The sequence below is a fragment of the Malurus melanocephalus genome, unplaced genomic scaffold (genome assembly GCF_030028575.1).
Source record: "Malurus melanocephalus ecotype Western Australia unplaced genomic scaffold, MMel_1.1 scaffold_490, whole genome shotgun sequence".
Taxonomy (NCBI): Eukaryota; Metazoa; Chordata; class Aves; order Passeriformes; family Maluridae; genus Malurus; species Malurus melanocephalus.
Genome location: NW_026623722.1, coordinates 97,190 through 119,304, shown reverse-complemented (window position 1 = coordinate 119,304; position 22,115 = coordinate 97,190). Strand labels below are relative to the sequence as shown.

The following is a 22,115-nucleotide window of genomic DNA, read 5'->3' as shown; positions in this document are numbered from 1 at the left end:
TTTTTAGGTACTGCCACTCTGGATTCCCTGAGATGTGAGWTAAGGATATCAGTAGCAGAGAGGGGTTATTGTACAATGGGGACTTGATAGTTCCAAGTCATGATGRGTATGTGCATTGCTTTTCTCTTCACAAGTGATTCATCTGGAAAAGGTGAAGGAAGAATTACTCAAGCAGGAAATCCTTGCTATCTCTGCCTGCACTGGTTCAAGCATACCCAGAAAATTTCTGCTYCTGAAYTTTATAACCCTCCCTGAAACAAATATCCACATCTGCTCTTAGCTAAATTAGCAGTCTACCAACTAATCTGCTACCAATCATGAGTTCTGTCAGCTGCAACTCCAAATACAGCTCCTAGGAGGAGTCAGCCACTGCCAGTTGAAGTAAAAGCTGCTTTCGTGCTTTGTTGAACTGTTTTAAAAGTTCACTGTGTACAATCTGTCTTTTTTTTGTTCACTGTTAAACTTTTTATTCTTGGTATTCTAAATAACTCAGAGTAAACAGAGACCTGTGTGTAAGCCCTCTGTTTTTAGAGCAGCATTTGCAAACTATCCTACTCTAAACTTTTTATAGATTGCCATGTAATCTGTAACCTTACTGATGAGAGTTCCCACCATGCRAGGAGTCATTATTAAACATTATGCCTTGAGCAACTTACTACCACCCTGACRGAGTGTTTGCTGACTGGAAATAGTGATGTCTTATGAAAAATCACTGCTTTCCCAATGCAAACCCAGTATTTTATAACCACTTGGGTTTTTTTCATTGCATCACTGGCTGGCAGTATTACTTTCAGCAATGCTCACAGTTTTATTATATTCAGATTTTATATTCCAACTGTGTGCATATTTTTATAGTTAGAAGTATTACTCACTCTTTATTGTGCTGTTCATTTAAAGATCTTAGGAGTCTGGTCTTACTGTAACAGGGGCCACAGAAAACAGGTAGTGAAAATTTCAGGCCCCCATTAGTTTACATCTGCAGGCCCACAGCCTTTGTAAATGTTCGTCCATAGGTTTTAATTTCTGGATGTGTCCTGTGTTAGTCCATGGAAATGTCACAGGTTTCAAAGTCAGCCCATGCAGAAGCCTTGRCATTGCAGAACCAGTCAGAAAAGGYAAAGTGACACATTTGCTGTCCTCCTGAGGAGACAAGTCAGTAGGAGAGTAAGTCAGTAGGTTGAGATAATAAAGGAATGTTAGCAGGGTTTACTGTGTCATAGCASAGGAGCACTCACTTTTGTAGTAATTAATATTATGGGAAATTGCTGAYAAAGTTGTAACTCTTTGTTTGCTCCCTTTTTCTCCACCTCTAAATAAAAAAGGAGAACCTGATGGTATTTTAAKTTATTGTACATCYCTTATTTACTGCTGGAGGGTGTTASTCTGAGCTCRAGTCTCCCTAAAATTTCATTTGATTCTGTAGCCAGAAGATACTCTTAGGCAGTCATTCTGTTGAGGTTGTCTCATGAAAGCCTTTGTCCTTTTTCTCTCAATCTATCRATGCCTTTGGTCAGCAGCAGATTCACTTAGAAATCCTAATTTAATATCTTCCAACTTGAAATACCAGCTTACCTTGTAAACCAGTGATAGCTCTCAAAGATTTCTTCATCCAGGGTCAGAACATGTACTTGAGCAATTTAAAAATTYGTTAGTTGGATGGCAGATTATTTACATTTGTATTATGATAAGTTAGGCAAAAAGAGACTGGGATGACATTCATGTAATCTAATTTATGTATTCAAAGTAGCACCTTTCATTCCTCTTCCATTTCCTGCAGGGAGGACAGGTTACATCACTGAGAGCTGAGTAACTTCCAAAAGTTAAATTATGAGGCTTCAAAAAAAATCATGATATGGGCTTGAAAATTGATTGAGTTTTTTATAATGTCTTTAGAACTTGRGTTCTACAATTGAACTGAGACTTGTAGCTGTTTCAATGCCATTGATAAATAGATACCATTTCTTGATAAAGGTCTAAGAAGAGGGTGAAATGCAAGTGGGCCCTGGTCATACTTTAATTAAACCTCTCAATTAAATCTTAAAGTATCTAACAGTTTTGGATGCCTTCTGAATGATGCCTCTGTTCTTCCACTGTAYACCCCAGTAGCCTGAGGAGGTTTATGCTGACTTTAGATGAGGAGGAGTACCTCAATTAAGTATCTAGTTGTTGCTACCTTGTGGGGAAAAAATGTTTTCAGTAAGGAAATGTAATGGAATTTGCTTTACCTCCTTGATATTGAGGCATTTCTACTAGGTGGTAACTCATATGTTGATGTCATGTGTCCAGTTGAAGACTGAGTGACAGTGAAGAGTTTTTTCAAACCTTGCTGTGGAGTCTTAAAAAATTCTATCAGTCTTCCCTTTGAAATGTGTTATTTCCCAGAGCATCCCTGAGAAAACACTCAGAATGTGATCCATATTGAGAGGTCGTAGCACTGGACCTGCTGAAATGAAGATTTAAAGGTACAATTGTAAAATTGTGCAATTAAGGCTTTTCATACTCATGCTGTTTCCACTGCCCAATATCTCAGTCTGCAGGGACTGTCTCAGCATGAGTGTGTGAAAGGTGGCAAAASCCCATTTTTAAGTTACTAATGAAATTTCCATCACACTGAGTGTTGCAGAGTCCAAATGCTCAGATAGATGTTGCAATTTTGGATTGTCTTTTAAATCACTCTGGCAATTTTTCCATTCAGAAAGATATCCTTGTGAGACAAAGGGAGAATGATGAATTTTCTGAAAGAATCCATTTGTACTGAACACCAGACTTTTGTGATTCTTGCAGGACTACAGGATTTGTTCCAAAGAGCTATAGCACCGTGCAAATAACAGCAGTGTAATGCCACTAGAATCRAAAGATTCCCCATTTGCACAGCTGACTCTTGCATTGCTTGGGTCTGATGTCCCTGATTTAGGTGCAGGAAGTGACAGAAATCTCAAGGCCCAGGTTGTGTTTCCAGCCATGCTCAGAGAGAACATTACACAAGCGATGTCGTGGCTCTGAGAGAAAAGCCAGGATATTACTTGTAACTAAAGCTAGCCACCAGTGCAGTTTATTAGAAACTCAGTGAGTTACCAAAGTGGGTGCTTTATCTTGGTGACCTTCCAAGGCAATCAGAGCCATCTTGGAAGACCTTGAATCAGAAATGTTTGGATATAAGAAAAACAGCAATGTGCAGCACACACTTCTGATCTCAGGGTTCGCAGATTTGGAAGGCTCTGTGCCATATATAACTGTAGAAGGCAGCACTGAGAGACTGTAGCTGCTACATCAAGGTCATGGTGTTCTGGATCCAATTAAAATTATGCAAGATRGACAATTTAGGAAAGAATTCACATAGAGCTTAGGAAGGGAAAAAAATCATGTGCATTATGAGCTCGGTTACTTCATAAGATTAATTTTACACTATCTCAATATATTGTAATAGGACCACGAAGTATTTTAAAAAGTTTGATTTACTTATTGATCAGAATACTTGAGATCTTAATTTCTAAATTAAAAAAAAGATTTGACTTCCATTTAAGAGCAGTATGCCTTGGAGTATGCACTGATTACAGAGGGTTGTAAATTCACTGAGGGGACAACAGTAGTGCCTGGTACTACAAAAGTAATAATCTGGCACTCAGAATTCCACCTYCTTTCCTAGGGGCATGTGCCACTGGGCATGTGGTAATGCCACAGGTCCTATAATCCAGAGCATTGGTCCTCAKTTCCTCCCACAAACCACTGCATTTTTTTTGGACCACTGCACTGTCTTTAATCCTAATTCTCTCCTCATGCCTTTCTCTTGAAGAACAAGAAAAAATTATTTAGYTATCTACTGTATTTTAAGAACTGCTTGTGTTGCTATGCTCTGTAAAACCAAAAACTATTGCTAATGAAGGGGGTGGGATTTCACRGATGCTTTCAGCAGGTACTGCTCAGTTCATGACTTGTGTTAGATTAGGCTGAGAACTGGGGTCTATATCTGAGCTCAGGGCCTTGTTTTGCTGGCTGACAAAGTGAATGCCCACACTGAAAAGAGTAAAGAAGATCTCACAGTCTAAACAGGCAAATTGAAGCCTTGATTCCCYAAAAGCCAGCTGAAGACTGGCTTGCAAATAATGTTTTAGTACCAAYTAAGTATTTTTCTTTCTCTTTATATTTGAAAACTGCCTGAGGAAGAATTAGCTRGCCAAGAAAGACAAAAAACAAAGGGAATACAAAAGCAAAGGGTGAAGGAGGATSAGGAAGAGAGCAAGGTGGGGAGGCTGAGGAACTCAGTATACAGGGAATGAATGTCATTCATCAGCAGACTGTGTAAAGAAACTAGAGTTACATGGTCACTGCAGTCTGGGTGGTTCTTTGCTCAGATGCAGATCTCTGCTGAGAAAATCTCATGTTGCTCTGCCTCACACTTCTGGAAGAGAAGGTCCAGGAAATGGGTCCTGATTGCCTTCAGGTTGCCATGACATGGATGCCATATTTGGTGGAAGCTGGTGTATCTGCAAGGCAGGCAGTGGGACTACAGCAGCTGTGGGTTGCCTGAAGGTCACATCTGAAGCTTTGCAGGATGGACTGTTACTGCAGAAGRGGTGACAGGGGCAGAGCATCCCTTTCCAGCCCTAGTTGAAGGGCTCTTCTTTGGTGTCACTGTGTGATTGTTTCGGAAGGAGATAGTGTCATGATCATTTCTTTGTCATAATGTAAAAGGTGAATGCCATGTGTGAGTCCCACATGGAGGTGAAGGGACAGAAAGCCCAACTCTGTCCCAAGGGAGGCGGCTGTTGTCATGTGGGCATGGTTGGGCATAGGATGGAGCATACAGGAGTACACAGGAGGGGTTCCAAAGGTTGAGAAGGTGTCTAAGTAAGGCCTAGTCATCTCTCAAAAATCAGTGCTCAGCTTGGTGAGGGCAGAAATGAGGTAAAGCAAAACCAAGGCTGTCCTAGGATTAACCTCAATAAAAAAAACCAGCGTCTTTGAGAACGCCTTTATCTCCAGAGGTTGCAGCACGTCAGTGGGATGGAGGGGGAGGGGCATAAATGGACGCAGTTYGGTTTCATACTTTCTTTATTCTATTCTTTGTTTTCTGATGATAAAGGAGTTTTATGTAGATACTGTAGCAAAGGAATTGATAAGTCTTAATTTACAACTTAATTTCCCCCAGTTCTTTTTCTTTTTTCCTTGCAGTTGGATCTTCTTCCTTTCTTCCTTGCTCCTTGTCTGCCAGCATGAGAGGATATGCTGTGCCTTTAAGAAATGTTCTGTCAGAAGATTAATTCCTGAGCTTTGGCATGTGTCAAGGCATGCCCTAAGTTTTGTGGTGTAGTTTATGGAAAACGAAAATGCATTTGTCTAGGGAGGTTTTTAAATCGTTCCTGCCATAGAGACACATTACCATTSTCATTTTTGGTTGCACAGTGTACACCACTCAATATCATTACAGGAATTCTACTCTCTTCTCCAAAAGAGATAGGGAGATAAAGTAGTGGGCTGCTTTTTATTCCCAATTAAAATTTTTATTTATTAAGTTGTCTTGTTTCATGACAAAGCTTTGAATGTGAATAAAGCTGAGATGATAAATTCTCTTACTGTTTATATTCTCCCTCTGGTACTGATACTACTGCAGTGCTCACCTGTCCCAGAATGGTGTAGCCTAAAACATGTTGACCCATAACAGTCACAGCTTTATTATGAATTTCGTATATTGTGAATTTATTTATGTTCCCCATCATGAACATTACTTTTTGCTTCTTTTTCTCTCTCATCGTGGTCAAAAGGAAACTTGCAAGGAGACAAGACAATTATACTGTAAAAATTAAAATAGCATTAGATAAATAAAATGTGAGGTTCTTTCTTTMTTTTTTTCCTCAGCAATTATTCTTTTGAAACCAAGTATATCCTTGAGGATGACTGCATGGATTTTTTTTTTCTAATGTTTTCTGGGGACAACAATACTGTCTTTAAACCACAGGTCCCAGCAAGAGTGTTGCAGAYATCACTGCCATTATCAGGAGGTAACTGTGGGATAGCCTTGTGGTTTAAAAAGCTGTGTTTGATACAAGATCTTGGATCTGTACGTTAACATGTTTTTCTAGTAAAAGCATAAGTACTCTTCAACTTCCAGCCTGTGTTTATCTGCCTATMTATTTAGGCCTTGAGATAGAAGTCCAGGTCAACAGAAATTCCCCTACAACTCCGGTGTCACACCACCTCTGTCTTCTTCCCTCTTAATGCTGAAGTGCAGATTTCATTTTTTCCCTTTATACCCAAGAGCTGCTCAGGCTGAGTTAATGAATGACATGAAGTCAGGCATGTCTGTGGACACACAGCATGGTGTAAGTGTGAAATATTACTCTGCAATTATGGGTGGAGGTAGCCCTTGTTGAAAATTAGTTAGTCATAAATCAACATTTGATCAGGTGTAATCACAGGAAGGAGAATGAAGTGCAGAGAAAGCCTGGCTTCTGTTRCAAATTTTTCAGGAGATTGGAATGCTGGCTCACCCATGTTTTTGGTGCATGCGTTGATTCTGAATCTAATACTGGTTAGTGAGATTGATGGGGTGACATATAAATAGTGACTTCTACTGGTGTAGTATTTCACCATACAGATGGAAGAGATCCTTTTCTTTCCTCTTCTTTYRGAATTTGGCATTTTATGAGGAAGCAAAGAGCTGTTTTTTGCAGAGTTGTCTGGTGTATCTAAAGTTGCYGCAGCAGCTCCTTGGGTTTAGTCWATTAAATAATTAAGCATATTAGGKAAAAAAAGAAGATGAAACATGTAGRTGGTGATATACTGGCATTGTCAATATACAGTTTGTAAAGTCTTCATGGCTGCTGAGGGATCAAAGAGTTAAAAAATCCGAGGGTTTAATCCAGTATAATAACATTTTGCAAAACYTGTCAAATTCACAGAAAGTGGGAAGCAGAAGCAAGTGAGCTAGGTGGAAAATGAAATTACACAAAGTAAATATATTTAWTTCTCTAAGTAGTTCTGCAGTTGATTCCCATGGAGGTAACACCAAATATAAATTTTGGAAGTAAATRTTTATATGCAGTAATCTTTGGCCTCAGTTGAATAGTGAGAGGAATTGTTTTTTACTAAAATCTGTCAGTATATGATGCATATAGRGCAGAGCTCTCTGGAAAAATTGAGTTCTTCTGTAATGTAAACTTTGCCATGTTATTTGGACACCAACRAATACAGTTGTAGTCTGAATCTAGACAATGGGCTATCACAGRTGGAAAGAGTAAGTAGAAAACAGGAAGGAAAAAACAAAGAAAGGGGAAGTTCTTCTATTGCAGCCCCTTTGCAGTGAGTGGGAGGTTACTCTGCAAGGAGCCTTCTGGCTTTTACCAGACTATTTGTAGACCAATGCCGTAGCAACAGAAGAGCAGTTCTTACGCTCTGGCTCWTTCTGTTGCAAACTATACCAGAAGATCAGCCAGGCATTCCCGGATTTAAAACAGAACTGCAAGTGAGTGACAGTGAGCTAAGCATGGGGTGGAGTCTTGTAGCAGCATATCCTTCAGCTCCGCTGCTGCAGTCAGAGAGACAAAGATTTTTCCTTTGAAGATAAGACACCTGGGGCTTTTGTAGAAACTAGGTATGCCCCGAGTTGTCCAGCTGCTATCTCAATTTAAAAATAAAACAAAACYAGTAAAAGGCAGAGAAAGGCAAAGCATCTGGCTCTTCTATGCRCCACCAAAAATTCCTCAAAGTGCTGAACTCCAGAGCAGCACTTCTCATTCTGCAGTTATGTTTCTTGCGAATCCTTTGTGTGAGACTTTGAGCCAGAGSAGCCTCTGAGGGCATGGATGTGGATGTGTGAGTGAGAGCGTATGTGTTCAATGTCGTAACATGGCAAGGATCAGGCAGTTATGAAACTTTGCAATAAAATCTCAGTGTCAGTATTGGTTACTTCGGTTTCTGGTTTTGTTTTTTTTTTTTTCCTGTCTGTTGCCCTCCAGTTTCATTTCCCTTTATGAGTGCAGAAAGTGGGAGGAGAAGTTGGGAAATGCTGTGAGAGCTCCCCCCAAGCTGCTGGAGGACCAAGCAGTTCCCATGACAGGTGGAGCACTGCAATGCTGAGCACGATTCCTGGGACATGGTGCCTGGGGACACAGGGAGAGGAAACCCTCACACTTGGGGCAGCTGAGGTTACAAAGGGCCCCTTCAACGTGCTGTAGCAGCAGCCAGAAGTTTGACTTATTTTTTGAAAGGACTGGAGAAATTATTAACCACGGTTGATGACGTCAGAGTTGATCTGATTAAAGGTTTGTTTTCTTGCTGGCAGAGGTGTGCTCTGTAGAGACTGGTTCTCTCTTCTTTTTTTTTTAAGTTTCTTTTTTGAACAGCAAACGGAGGGAACTGCTCGCACTGCTGCTGCTGCCGCTGCTCCAGCTGCGCGTGTATGTGTGTAAACAGGATGGTGTATCTGTAGCTGCCACGCACAAACACACATTTGACCATGAGGACTCTTCGCAGGTTGAAGTTCATGAGTTCGCCCAGCCTCAGTGATCTGGGCAAGAGAGAGCAGGCAGCCTTGGATGAGCGGGGGACTCAGCAGCACCGGGCCTGCTCCAACGCTACCTGGAACAGGTAAGGTCACGCAGTGTGCTGGCTTTTGGCAGCCTCGCCTGCTCCTGCACTGGGACACGGGCTCCTGCACTGCTCCGCGGGCTGCAGCCTGTTCTGCCCGGGGTACACGCACCGGAGCTCCTAAACACAGGAGTGGCTTTTTCCCCCTTGCTCTTAATCTTTCTCTGAAGGCTGATAACRAAGAGCATTCTCTGCCTTCCCTTCAGTTCCCTTCAGCAACTTGTTTCACTGAGTCCAACTACAAATATATCTTCGTGTCTATCCAGACGTTCTCATTTAAAGTTTGTTTGGCTTAGGTTATTGTTAAAAAAATTACATATGCACAACTATTAAAATATATTCTTTTAATCTGCATATCTATRGCTGTTGCTGGTTAATATAGTTATGACAAAGTCTACTAAGTTTACTYATGTTAGTACAAAAGATCTGTGCACATGTGTGTGTACACATGCAAGCCTCTGCACTTTGGACAGGGAAATAAGCCCTGATTGTTTTCTTTTTTGTGTTTATATATTTGAATTCTATGGCTGTTTTACAAGAAAACCTATGCAAACATTTTGTTTGTGTGAATGTGTCAATTAGCTCAGCTATTCAGAAAGCATCTTAATGTCCATTCTGTTGACAATCTTAAAAGATTAATCTGAGTCTCTAAATTGTTGGATATTAAATTCTTAAGTMATTTTTGAAAACTAAATGTTTTCACTTGGATCACAGCCTGCAAAGTGTAATTTTATGTAGTATTTYATAATTGTATGGCGGTACAACTGTAGGAAGAAAAATTCCAGTGAACTACAGATGTATTTGCTAAAGTTCTGAGACACTTAATATATATAAAATATCACATCTTCTGTCCTTCTCACCACTTGATTTGAGGTTTCATGTGTATAGTAGGAGTTGTTGAAAGCCAGCAGTGCTTTAAACTCTGAAACCATGCTAATCACAAAAGAGACTGAGTTGCTGCTGAAATACAGTGTTTGTATGACCCTGATTTGTACTTGATGTGTGCATGGATGGTAGTGGTGGGTCAAGGATAGATTGGGCCACTTTCAATTGTGCCAATTGGGACTTTATTTGGCCAGTAAGGGTAGCAAGGAGTAAGAGAGTTCTGGGTGTGAATCAAGGTGACAGAATACAGTCCCAGAGCCTTCTTGTGATGGTGTGCAGATAGCTTTTTGTTGGCTTTTCCAGATGTTGCCTGTGGTGAGGGAGTTCTGAAGGCAGATGTGAATGGAGAGCAGATCAAGTAAGTGGCTTGCTGTGAGGCAGAGTTCCAGTCTTGGGTCTGCTGATATTCAAACTAAAGKATTTCCTAATGGAGATGAAGCAAGAGTTTGTTACTTTTAATTTGAATAGGAGAGGTACAGCTCTGGACAGAAGTATTTGCCAGTCAATGAACTGGAAATCTGCATGTTTCATCCAAACAATTACACAACTGTCCCTTTGCCTGTTCCTTGAATAGGTGTCCATGAGTTGTTCTGTCACTGCTTTGCATGACCTCAGACCTAACCATGCTTTCCACCCCTGGGTTGCCTTTTCCCAGTGCATGGATTTCCAGGCTTATGGTGGAAATCCTCTTTGGTGGCACGTGCTAKGGTAACACCTGGAAGCATTGGTGGGGTTGTTGTACAGATGCAAGTGAAGTGGGCATTTTGTTCCTGTGCTAAGAGCTGCCTAGAGTATGGCTGGTATTGCAGATATGAGCTGCTATTGCAACTCTGAAAGGCTGCACTGCATGGCCAAAGGGAAAGCCTTTTATTTCTTATTTAACAGTGCAAGGCATTCTTCTGAGTGAAAGAGAGTGAAGGTAATTCCTTCAGGTTCAGAAAGACTTCTGTCATCTGTTGGGTTTTAAGAAACTCATATATTCTGCAGGCTGTAAAACTGGGGTTTATCCTCAGGAAGRACTGGGTTTAAATTATATTGAATTAGATGGATTAAGAAATTATCCACTGTAGCTTCTGCCTATCACCAGTACATGCCCATCTTGAGGGAACCTGTGTTCATCTCTCTCCTGGGGAGACTGTAATGTCACTGGACATCTAAAGTTTGACTTACCAGAAATCTTGTAGAGTTTTTTAAACTCTTGGACTGTGGAATTTATTTTCTTTTTTTGATTRATGCAAAATTGAAACAACTTAACATAGGACACTTTGCTTACTTTGGTTTGCAGGAATAATTTTCCTTCCACATGAAAGGATTGCTTGTGTTTTTTCATTTTGTGTAAGGGTAAGAGCTTGCCAATCAAGGAAGTCAAGATGCACCGGCCGAGCTCTCCCCTCTCACCAAACCTGGCTATTCTACATTTAAATGTCTGCTGTTTTCTTGCCTAATGTTAGCAGCTGTTTCTGGGTGTGGTGTKTGTGTCTCTGCTTTTCAAATAAGCTTTGAGTCAGGTTCATGAGAACTGAGGTGGGGAGAGCTGAAGCACAGCCCATGGCAGGTTCAGCTCCACACAAACTGGCTGAAAAGCAGAAAGGCAGACCTTTGAGGCAGAGCAAGGATGCTGCCCTGACCATGCCAGGCACTGAAAAGCCAAAGTGCTGCTCATGGGGTCTTCTGCAGGACAGCAGTGCTGTCACTGTGGGCGTTTTCGGAGGTGGAAGGTGCATGGCTGCCTTTCTGCATTTGCCCTGTGTGTGGCTGCTGTTGTCCAGTGATATCCCTTCTTGTCCCCTCTGCCCCCTTCACACCAGTCTCAGCTCAGACTGTTCATACCTGAGAATTCCTTTTGCATTTTGACACCTAATTCAGCATACAGGGGGAACGTACCCTGTGGAATAGCACGGAAGTAACTTCCTCCCTGATGACTTCCCTTCACCTCTGAAGTAGAATGCAGTGAAACTTCTCAGCACTGTTACATCAAAGGGAAATTTGTGCCAAGCTGCTGTGTGCTATTAAGCAAATGAGACTTCATATCAAGGCTTTTTCAGAGCTTGCTTTCCCATGAACCCCCAGATCTGTGCAGCAAAACACTTGTCAGTGCAGTTAACTAGCAACCAACAGCAACATAGCGGAACAATACAYTTCATCCTAGCTCACAGAATTTGCATTGGATTAAAATAGTTTAGATTTTTTCACTAGCATTGTCTTCAGTCCTTTTTCTTCCCTCTTCCCGCTTTCTGCTTCAGGCAAAAACTGAGGGCTGAATGCTGATTAAACCAATTGGACTGAGAAACCCAGGGGTTTTAATCTTGAGCTCACAAGCTGGGGGGCCCACTCAGGCCAAATAAAATCCRTGTGGTGAGGTTTTCATTCTGATTGAGCTAGCACAGTCTGCSTAATCAGGAGCTGATACTGTCTGAGTTGTGCTCTGGAAAAACCTCCAGTCAAAGGTTTTTAGATCCTCTTTAGTGTAAGAAAATATGGAAAATTCACAGAGGCATGACCAAGTAGGAGATAGCAAAGAGGTGAAGAAAGCAGGTAAGTTGCTTGTGACATTAGTGAAATCAGCAGTAAATCCAAGGAGACATATGGAATCAGAAAGATGGCCTGAGCTAATTTTTACAGGGTTGTAATAAGCACACAACTTGCTGTGAAAATACTTTTACAGTAATGAAAACTATATTTAATCTTTTTCATAAAAAACCCATATTTCATCTATTTCATCAAAATGAATGTTTTTTCGGATCWCAGGAAGGCTTTTCCAATGGAGAACATATTCCAGACCAGCATATTTTTCTGACTCCTACTTTGAAATTTTCTTTCTTCTGTTATTTAGTGTTTATTTAGAAATATTTTGTCTGAGGATCACCCTGTTTTCTCTGACCCTTTATTTGAAGCCCTCTTTGGAGTGCTGGGTACTCTGTGTGCATGGGGACCAAACAAAGTCTCACTGTGGGGTGGAAAGGAGGACMAGGCTGGTGAAGGAGACTTCCCACTGGCCCAGCCACCACTGCTCCATGGAGCATTTTTGAGCTCTGAACTGGTGGTAGYGGAGAATTGCTGCTCCCTGTAGCCCTCCAGAATAACTTACACTTCCTTGAACACAGAAAGCCAGATATTAACTCTTAGTAACACCTCTGGGAAGTCCCTTTACCTGTCTGTCTCAATTTCTTGGTGTYTCAGAACAGTGGATATGGTTGGTGAAGTGAGTGGATTAATTCCTCCCAAACTCTTTGAGGAGGGAGTTTTGCAGACCATCTTATTTTCACTTTTATGATCAAGTGATTAGTTGCAGCCTGTCCGTCTTTGCACGTTGCCTTTCCTTGAGTAGATATTCCAGGAAACAGGCTTATTTTGGAAGGGTCAGTTTTCCATTTCCTCAAGGAAAACTAGTAGAGTTACAGCTGGACTGAAGCTGTGCTGAAAATGGGCTCTTCCCAATTGGGTTAAGCTAATTCAGAAAAATGTTGTTTTACTCTGGAGCAGCCGTGTCTTCMAGAAGGTTTTGATGCCAGTATATCAGGCTAATTATTGTTAATTAGCTGCTCATGTAACTGTGCAGAGGAAATTTGCCCTAACTAATTTAGTCCCTTTTGAAAATGAAAATGTTATCTTTAACTGCCTGGTAGTCACAGGGTGTGATTATTCACACAGCATTATTTTTTCATGTGGACTTCACCTGGAGTTCTAGGAAGGGCAGAATTTGCGAACACTGGATAAAAAAAAAAAATCACTGTGATATTTTCACCTATGCTGTTTGCACACAAAGCCAGTGACTGCTTTAGAGAATGAATTATCTGTGTGACGTTTTCAGAATGTCGACATTGGCCAGTCCAGCTGCTTTGCCAGGAAAAGCTGAGCTGGGAGGGCCACGGCCATGGTCAAAACACACAGAAGGTCAGGGCTTAAGAGACTTGCAAACCTAGCTTTGCAGTTGTGCCTCATCTTTGTGGCCAAACTGATTCTGACCTTGCAGAAAATTGGTTTAATTCCAATATTTTTTCCTCYTGGCTTCCAAATGTCAGTAAAGGAATAATTATGGATGGTACTGGAGGGAGGCAGGCTCCCAGTGGTGTCTGGATGGACAAATAGGTGCTCAGGAGAAGTGTCTATTTTGGTGGTATTGATCTCTATAGGCCTGTAGTAGATTGATAATATGCAAAAATTCAGAATAACCCCTCCCACTGTGCCCACCTTGACCCTGGCTCTGTTGGAGTGCTGTCAGCAAGCATCCAGCTCTGTGCTCGAGGGATTTGCACCTTCCACATCCCTTCATGCTGAAGCTGATGCTGGGGATGATCTGTGCTGTGTGTGCTGGAGCTGCCATTCCCATGTTTTGGACAGCTGGAGCTGCCTCCTCCTCTGGAGGTTCAGTCAAATGTAGAATGAGTTGTCTTTTGAAAGAGGTGAAGTTTCTTAGGCTGCTGAGTTGATTTTTGTGGCTGTGAGTGCTGCCTTGGTTGTTGATAGTTTTCCTTTGGCAATCTGTAGCTACCGAGGGATAGATAAGTACAATGCATTGCTGGAGCCATCTGACATTTTGTTGTCATCCTAAAGGCAACCCTTTTAATGGGTGGGTGAGCATTTGCAAGTTGCAGCAAACCCTCTTCCTTCCCCAACTGGGTCCTGGAAACAAATACTTCCCACAGAGAGGAAAGTGAAAAGAAAAAGGAAAAAAAAAAACCCTATTTATTTAACAAAACAAAATAATATGCCCACAAGGCACAAACAAGAGGCAGAAAAGAAATTACATTTGAAAAAACCAAAWCAAGAAAAAAACCTGTGCAAACAGCTGTTGGATCTTAAAGTCTTTTCTTTCCTCTTGGAGTGGCCTTCCCCCTCCAGGGGCTCCCAGAGGGTTGGATGGAGTTGCTCCCGTGGTTCACTGGAGGATTTTTCTCTCCTGTCGCCTGATTCTCAGATGRGAAATCTTCTGATTTCTCTGATTCTGAATTCTGATTTCTCTGATTCCTGAATCTTCTGATTCTTGGATGAGAAAAATCATCGTTGAAAAAATCAAATCCAAAGAAGATGAAAAGAAGCAGTCCCGGAGAACAGGCAGCTTCCTTCCTGCCTCTGAACTGTTATCACTGGTCCTGGAATGTGTGTGGCTTGTACCTCGTCCCCCACCACTGTCCTTGGAGGGAGGAGCACAACAAAGCAAACCAGAGTAATCTCAACTAATATATAGTTCAAAAGGGTTGTTTATCTTTTCTCTAACGTAAGCAGAGGATGGGAATACTCAGCTGCCCTAGGACACCTTTCAAAAACCCTGGTCTCTTTGGTTTTCTTATACTGATTTCYCCTCCTCCAGTGAGCCCACTCTGTTGAGTTTTTTGGGCTCTATTTGGCTCTTTTTTTTTTATTTCTTGCAGTGCTGTATTCCTGTGCACACATTTACACACAAAGCAACTGCAGGGAAGGTGTTCACAGTAATATATTAGTGCATGAGTGCTCCCATTATCAGCATTCATGTTGTACAAGAGTTACAGAAGGGAGTTTACAAAGCATTTTCAGTTCAGGTTAACTACTGCAATGTAAGTTTAATTACGTATAATTACTGACTTAGACCTCAATGAAAGCTGGTTGCACCTCAAGCATCTTGCAGAGCTTCTGTGTGTAAGCAGCAGCTCAGATTTTCTTTACACCAAAAGGTTGAACCATTCTGACAAAATCTTTTTRAACAATCACTTGTTATAGAAACACATTGATTTAAGCAAGGGCTGGGGTTTTTTCGTTATCTTGAGGTAGCTAAGAAGATTTAAGCCAACTTTTTATTATCCTGACACCGAGGCCACCAACGTTAGATCTCACTACAAGGGAGATCTAATGTAGATTATAAGTTCACTGCTAGGATGTTTTATGTAAGTGATGTTCTAAATGGACAATAACTTGAATGCTCACAACCTGTCCCTCTTAATTCTGCTGAAAAAAGCTTGCTCTCTCTTATTTCTTGGAGGAATAATAATGGACCTGTTAAGCTGGAGAGAAAACCTCTCTGTCATGTAGAAAGGGGTGCCAGGGAGAAAGAGAGACAGAGCATGTTGCCTTTTAGGAGAGATATTTAGTCATTCTTCTCTGCAGAAGGCTGGCAGGTAAATTGCAAAGTTCATTTCTGAATCAGAAGAGCATGTAAAGACTGCTTGTTTTATTCACTACATTAATCTTACTTCCCATTATTACTCATAATATTAAAATATCCAAGTCACTTCACTGTATACCAGGGACATTTATCTGCCAATTTTCAAATAATCATAAATTGAGTGTGTCTCTATGAACCAGCCAAAATARTCTGGGTTAGATCGTGAATGTCTGTCTGTGCTTGTGGGTGTAGGGAGGAAAGAGAGACTGCTGTGGCAGCAGTACTGTGTAATRCTTGAGGGAAACATCTTCAAAGGAACAAAAGAGAGAAGAGGATAATGGTTCTTTTTTCTGTCTGCATATTTCTCCACACCAGATCAGACCCTTCATATGCCACTTTTAGTTTTCTTTTTCATTAGATGAAGGTGGCTGAGCTTTTCTGATCAGCCCAGAGCTGACCGTATCTTCCAGCACCTGAAGGCAGCCTGGAAGAAAGAAAGAGAGAGCCTTTCTACATGGACMTGTAGTGACAGGACGAGGGGGAATGGCTTCAAACTGACAAAGAGAGTAGGGTTAGATTGGATATTAGGAAGAAATTCCTCCATGTGAGGGTGGTGAGTGGTGAGGTCCTGGCACAGGGTGCCCAGAGAAGCTGTGGCTGCTCCAACCCTGGAAATGTTCAAGGCGAGGTTGGATGGATCTTAGAGCACCCTGCTCTAATGGAAGGTGTCCCTGCCCATGGCAGGGGGTGGAACTGGATGATCTTTAGGTCCTTTCCAACCCAGGACATCCTGTGATTCTATGATAAGCTCTTCCCCCAGTAGAAATCAAGCTTCTTCCCCTGAGGACCTTATGAACAGATACCAACTACCTTTGGCTCTTCTTCACTCGACACAGCAACCCCACACTCTTGAACCTTCAGGATGAGCAAATCTGGTCCTGCTCCTGCTTTCCAAAGCTCCAAAGCAGATTGTTGCTCCCTTGCACAGACTCCAGTGCAGTGGAAACTGTTAATTGTCTCTGCAGTGAGCYGTAGAGATAAAAACTGTACTTCTGAATACTTCAAATATACTTAATATGTGGATTATTAAAAGTTATAGTTGACATACTAAAAGTACTTAAAAACATAGGCCCAAGTTTTTGAAATTAGTGACTTCAGATGTGCAGCTGTTGAAGTTACTGAGTTGGAACAAACCTTAAAGATCTGATTTTCTAAGATGTTACCAATTTTCTGGGCAGTGMTTCCCTTTAAGGTATCTGGGATGGGTGGAGTACCAGAAATCATCTATGATTTTTGAAAAGTCCTGAAGTATCTAGACAGAAATGCTAGGCTAATCGTGGCGGTGATACCCTTCTCAAAATCTTTTTAGGTGCTAATGACTCCTCATGTCCTCTTGCAGTATCCACAATGGAGTGATAGCAGTGTTCCAGCGTAAGGGTCTCCCAGACCATGAACTTTACAACCTCAATGAAGGAGTCAGGTAAGAGATTCAGCCATGGGAGGTGTTCTCAGCCAAATGCTCAGTACTGTTTGCAGCCCTTGTGCTTTAGAGCTTCTAGAGAGCATTAAGGTTTTTCTCCCAGTCCCAGTTTGGACCAACTGAGTCCATTTTGCTTCTGTAATCGCTGTTGCTGATGTGTGTCAGCACCTCACTGTGGGCAGGAGCTAATCCCTCCTTCTGCAGAAGGAATTCATCCCTGAATGGAGAGTTTATTTCAGTCTGTTTTGATGTGCTGGTTTAAAACTAAGGAAGGGAAAACCTAGACCCTTCTAGTGATTCAGCCCTATTGCACTGTAGTGATACTGCCATTTCCAGAGGTGCCACTCTCAGGTGCTTCCCTTTACCTGTGGAGGAGGTAAAGCCTCCAAGCATTGAGTGGGACATGGCAAAGAAAGATGCTCTGCCTGTTTGATGCCTTAAATTTACTGCTTCTACACAACGTGAATGTATGTGAAGTTGCAAAACTGTCCTGTTAACACCACGCTGTGAATAACACTCTTTATGTTTCCAATTTCTTACCTCTATTGTGATGATACTGTCTGAAACAGAGTAACTGTAGGCCRGGTACAGAGTAACTGTAGGCCATATAATGGAAAATTTCTTTCCTTAAAAAAAAGGTGAAAATCATACCATTTGATTTATTTAAGTTGCAGTTGAAAAGAAAATTTGCCAAGATAAAAGCTGATGTGRATTTACAGCATTTCACATTTTACTGCTTTTTCAGCAGTTGTTATTGCTTACCAAACTCTCACACTGGTGACAACAGGGTAGCAGATTTCCTTTTAGAAATTGGTTCAGTGCTTTATAAAATATGTGGTGGAAAAGAATCTGCACTTAAAAAAGACAGCTTATTACATTCCCTCACTGCTCATTGTCTCTGTGTCTGGAGTCTGACAAAATCCCMAGAATGTCCAGATATTTGGGGTTTATCTGTCCCAGGCTGGGATAGTTGGCCCAGTCTGGTTCCTTTAATTGTGAAAATACCTTCAGAAAAGTCCAGCCAGAAGACACTGGGCCTGTGTTTGCTCTTTGGAATGAAAAAGAAGCTTACTCTTGAATTATTTCTTACTTCTCTGAGGAGAAAATGACATACAAAGAATAGCTTTTCTAGGATGTCTGTCACTTAGCATGATCCATCAATCATGTTCTGTTAGTTACTGGAATAATGATTAATCATTATTATTGTAAGTGCTGTTAGGATTTTTCAGCCTTTATCTGAATGGCAAAAAATGCTACTTCTGGGCTGAGTTTTCTTGGCCTGACAGATTTCCCTTAATATGCTCATCTGCTGCTAAGGGATAGGAGAGGAAAAAAATTCTGCTAATGTGACAGACAAATATAATCTTGTATGAACCAACATATAGGTAGGAATGTGTCCAAATTTTGCTTTAATTTACCTGGTGTAAACTCTGCACCTCCACGATGCCTGGTAACATCGTTGAGTTAAATTTATTGCAACATCCCAYGTGGCTGAATAGTCAAGCTGACTAGAAATACACTGATTTTTGTTTTTCCACTTTATTAATGGATTTGATGCCACACAATTGGCCTGTTCCTTTTTGTTCTGGTGGGGATAATGCTGCTTTGTTGRTATCTCAGCTGATAGCTCATTTCAKGGAGAAGGCCTTGTGCCTCCTGCCTGAGCTGATGATGAAATTACTGATTTGAAACAAAAATACCTTTCTTACTGCTTTTAAAATTTATTTCAAAATAACTTTCTTTGGGTTAATGTTGTTATTGAGTTAAAAATACCTGATTCATAAAACATGACCTCAGAAGTGGAACAATTGTATACTTGCCTTAAGATTGTTTTAGACACATTTTCCCATGAGTACAAAATTTWAAAAAATCACATTGTTTCCCCAGGGCAGAATTCAAGTGTGGGAGTGTTTAGGTAAATTGTTAATATTAGTTAGTTATCTTTTGAACAGTTACAGGATAGTAATGGGCTGTGAGTGGATCTCTGCATCCAGAGAAGCTTCATGAGTGCAAAACATCTGCCTTAAAAATCAGATGTACTTGAAATAAGATCTGCTGTCTGGTCAGGGATCCCTTTCAGGTTTAGTCAGGTTTTTACTTGGATTCTACCATGATGGAAATGTGGTGGGATCATCTTTTGTCAGAGAGCTGGCTATTGGATAAGTAGAACCTACTTTTTTATTTCCTGCCCTAAATACCAGAGTTTATCAGTAGAACCTAAAATATTAAAAGAGAATATATTTATGAGGAATACATCTGGAGCTGCTAGCTTGAGGAAAGGGTAGAGAATTAAACAAAATCTGTCAGCAGAAAGTACAAGTATTTTTTTGAAACAGTGGCATGAAGAGATACATGAAAATAAATTTTCACTCCCATAGGAAAATTCAAACCTGCAGCTTTCTTGTTAGTTCAACCTAAAAATGGTTTGTCTATCCACGTTCAAAGTAAGATGAACTTTCAGTGTCATCACTTGTGATCTAGAAAAAATCACCCCAGCTGGGGCTGCATTTCTATAAGGTCCAGGCTGTCATTTATGCACCTAAATAGTGACCTGACTGAAGAAAAGTATTATCTAGCATCCAGCATGTCAGATTTAAATAACATTGCATTTTGGCCATGTAGGGAGTTTTACCTGGTTACAAACAGGCTTATTGACTACGTTGAATTCAGTTTCTGAATTTGGGAGTTGTTTGTGGGATTTTGTTTTGCATGGGAGTTTCAGTTGCTCTCTGAGATTGCTTTATAGGTTTTAGTGTAGAGGAATCATGAAAGGCAGAGCTAAACTGTTAAATTCCTGCCTACTTTTTCATTGAAACTTCAGCTGTCTTGAGTTTCCTGAGTGGATGTAGGATGGAAGRAATCCTCTTTTCATCAAATCTTATTTTTTTTTGTACAATTGAGACATCTGAAATGACAGCTGATGTTTTTCAACACACAGTCTTGGTTTTGTTGACCCTCTTTGCTCTCTTTATTCAGTCATTGACAGTCTGTGTGCTCATACTAAAGTAATTTGCTATTAGTGACTTCCATGCAGTGCACAGCTAATGTGATTTGCTGATTACACAGATTCTTTTCTTGCTCTTTTTGATACAGGCAATTACTGAAAACAGAATTAGGATCCTTTTTCACTGAGTATCTGCAGGTAGGCCTGTGTTTTCTTTATTTAAATCCAATTTTGTTATGTGCTACTGAGAAAAATAATTTTGCCCACTCCAAATGATGGCCTGGATGACCCTTGAAATTATTCAGAGATGTCCACTGACTCCTCCAGGGTTTTGAAATCATGGATTAATGAGATTTGAGTTTTATGTACATCTATATAGTTAGATGGTGAAAGCCCAAGCTGTSACTTTGCTTCTGTAAGACATTGCTGTCTTTCATGAGATTTCAGACTTTTTTTTTTAACTCAAAATTGAAGTCCTTGAGTAAACCAGTGAAGTTCATTGTAGTAAAGTTACTAGGATTGACTTCAGAAAATAAGTACACTGTTTGTTGAAGCAATATTATTCCTGCTTCTCTGAGTACATGTTTTGTAGGTCACTCATTTGAAGTTTGAGAAGTACTTGGTATTGCACAAAATACATGCTTTATCCTAAAACCAGCAGGTGATTACAGCATAATTTCACAAGTGTCCCATGTGAYTTAAATAGATGGACACAGCAAGAGTCCTTTGATGATTAGTTTTTAAAATGAAAGACCACCTTCAGTGTCTAGAGTTAAGAATGAGAAAAATGTGAAATATGATGGCTGTAGGGAARTAAAGGATTGAGTAAAGGTAGTCTGTATTTTTTACAGAATCAGCTGCTCACAAAAGGCATGGTGATCCTAAGGGACAAGATCCGGTTTTATGAAGGTAATTTGGATTTTAGCATGGCTTTGTATGTCACAGGAATTTTGGCAAATGCAGTCTGAAGGCACTGGGATGCTTTCCACTGTCCTCCTGGGTCAATCCATTCCTACAGTCTGTGTTGGGTCCTGCCTTGTATTCTCATTAACTTTCATAAAGGGAGGTGATTGYCTAGTGGGAATCATCCATTGTGGGAATCAGGGAAAGATTACCTCCAGCAAGGATACTTCCTTCTCCTTCAATTACATCCTGCTCAGGAAAAGGGAAAATAGACTGAGATATGTAATAAACAAAAAATTAAGCACAAAGATCCCAGTTATTTTAAGTATCTAAGTCCAAAATAATGCTGTAGCCTGTTTTAAGAGTTATTCTGGAGTCCTGCTGAGACAAATGAGGTTTTAAAATCAACATTCCATTTAACTGTCTACACCTTCTGAAGGTGCCACCTCATAGAAGTAACAACAAGGATAAATCTCCACCTGTTGTGTTGCTTTATAGTCACCCATGTTTTGTCTTATGCTATTACGTGGCATTTGGATGTGTTGTTAAATATATTRTCTTGTCCTAGATGGAAGCTATAGCAGGGGAGGTTTAGATTGCATGTTAGAAGAAAATTTCGTCAYTAAAAGAGTTGTTCAGGCTGTCCAAGGCAGTGGTGGAGTCATCAACCCTGGAGRTATTTAAAAGACATGTAGATGTGGTCACTTGGGCAGTGCTGGGTTAATGGTTGGATTTGATCTTGGARGTCTTTCCCAAGCTAAAGAGTTCTGTGATTCAATACATCAGATGGGGAAATGGTTTCATAATAGCCTCAAGAATTATGTAAACATTCTGAAGATCTTTAGGGAATGAAAGCAGTTTTAAAGAAATGCATCTTTCCTTTTCCAAAGCTGTAGTCATAATATTGCCTTGTCTAAATATACTCCTTAAGCAGGAGCTTGGAGACAGCTATTTTCATTAGTCTTAGCTGTCTATAAATCCTGGATGTGACTTTTCATTGCTGACAGTATATCTGAGCAGAATGAAACTTTTCTGATGAAAAGACAGTAGCCCTGAACAGTAGCAAAAAGAGAACCAATTTCACATTAAAAACCTCAATGCCCACAAAAAGAGTACTGAAACTCCTTAAGTTGAACACCAAATTCCACAGTTACATAAAATAACAGCTTGGAGAGCACGAGGGGAGTTGTAAGGATCTGAAGGCCTTCATAGCTGCTTTGTAAATAACAGAGCAAGTT

At 40.6% G+C, this 22,115-nt stretch overlaps 1 protein-coding gene across 5 annotated transcripts in view; it reads left to right on the top strand.

The window, feature by feature from the left end:
- Nucleotides 1-22,115, top strand: part of PRR5 (proline rich 5) — a 63,394-nt gene that overhangs the window by 21,463 nt on the left and 19,816 nt on the right. The window contains exons 1-5 of one of the 5 annotated variants that reach the window (XM_057381069.1): nucleotides 8,035-8,261; nucleotides 8,473-8,586; nucleotides 16,950-17,030; nucleotides 20,124-20,172; nucleotides 20,826-20,883. In XM_057381069.1, coding sequence (XP_057237052.1) covers nucleotides 8,483-8,586; nucleotides 16,950-17,030; nucleotides 20,124-20,172; nucleotides 20,826-20,883 — 292 coding nt within the window. In that variant the 5' untranslated portion in view covers nucleotides 8,035-8,261; nucleotides 8,473-8,482. Of the gene's footprint in view, nucleotides 1-8,034; nucleotides 8,262-8,294; nucleotides 8,587-16,919; nucleotides 17,031-20,123; nucleotides 20,173-20,825; nucleotides 20,884-22,115 lie in introns of those variants that run through there. The other 4 variants (XM_057381068.1, XM_057381067.1, XM_057381066.1 and 1 more) reach the window with 4 other exon arrangements.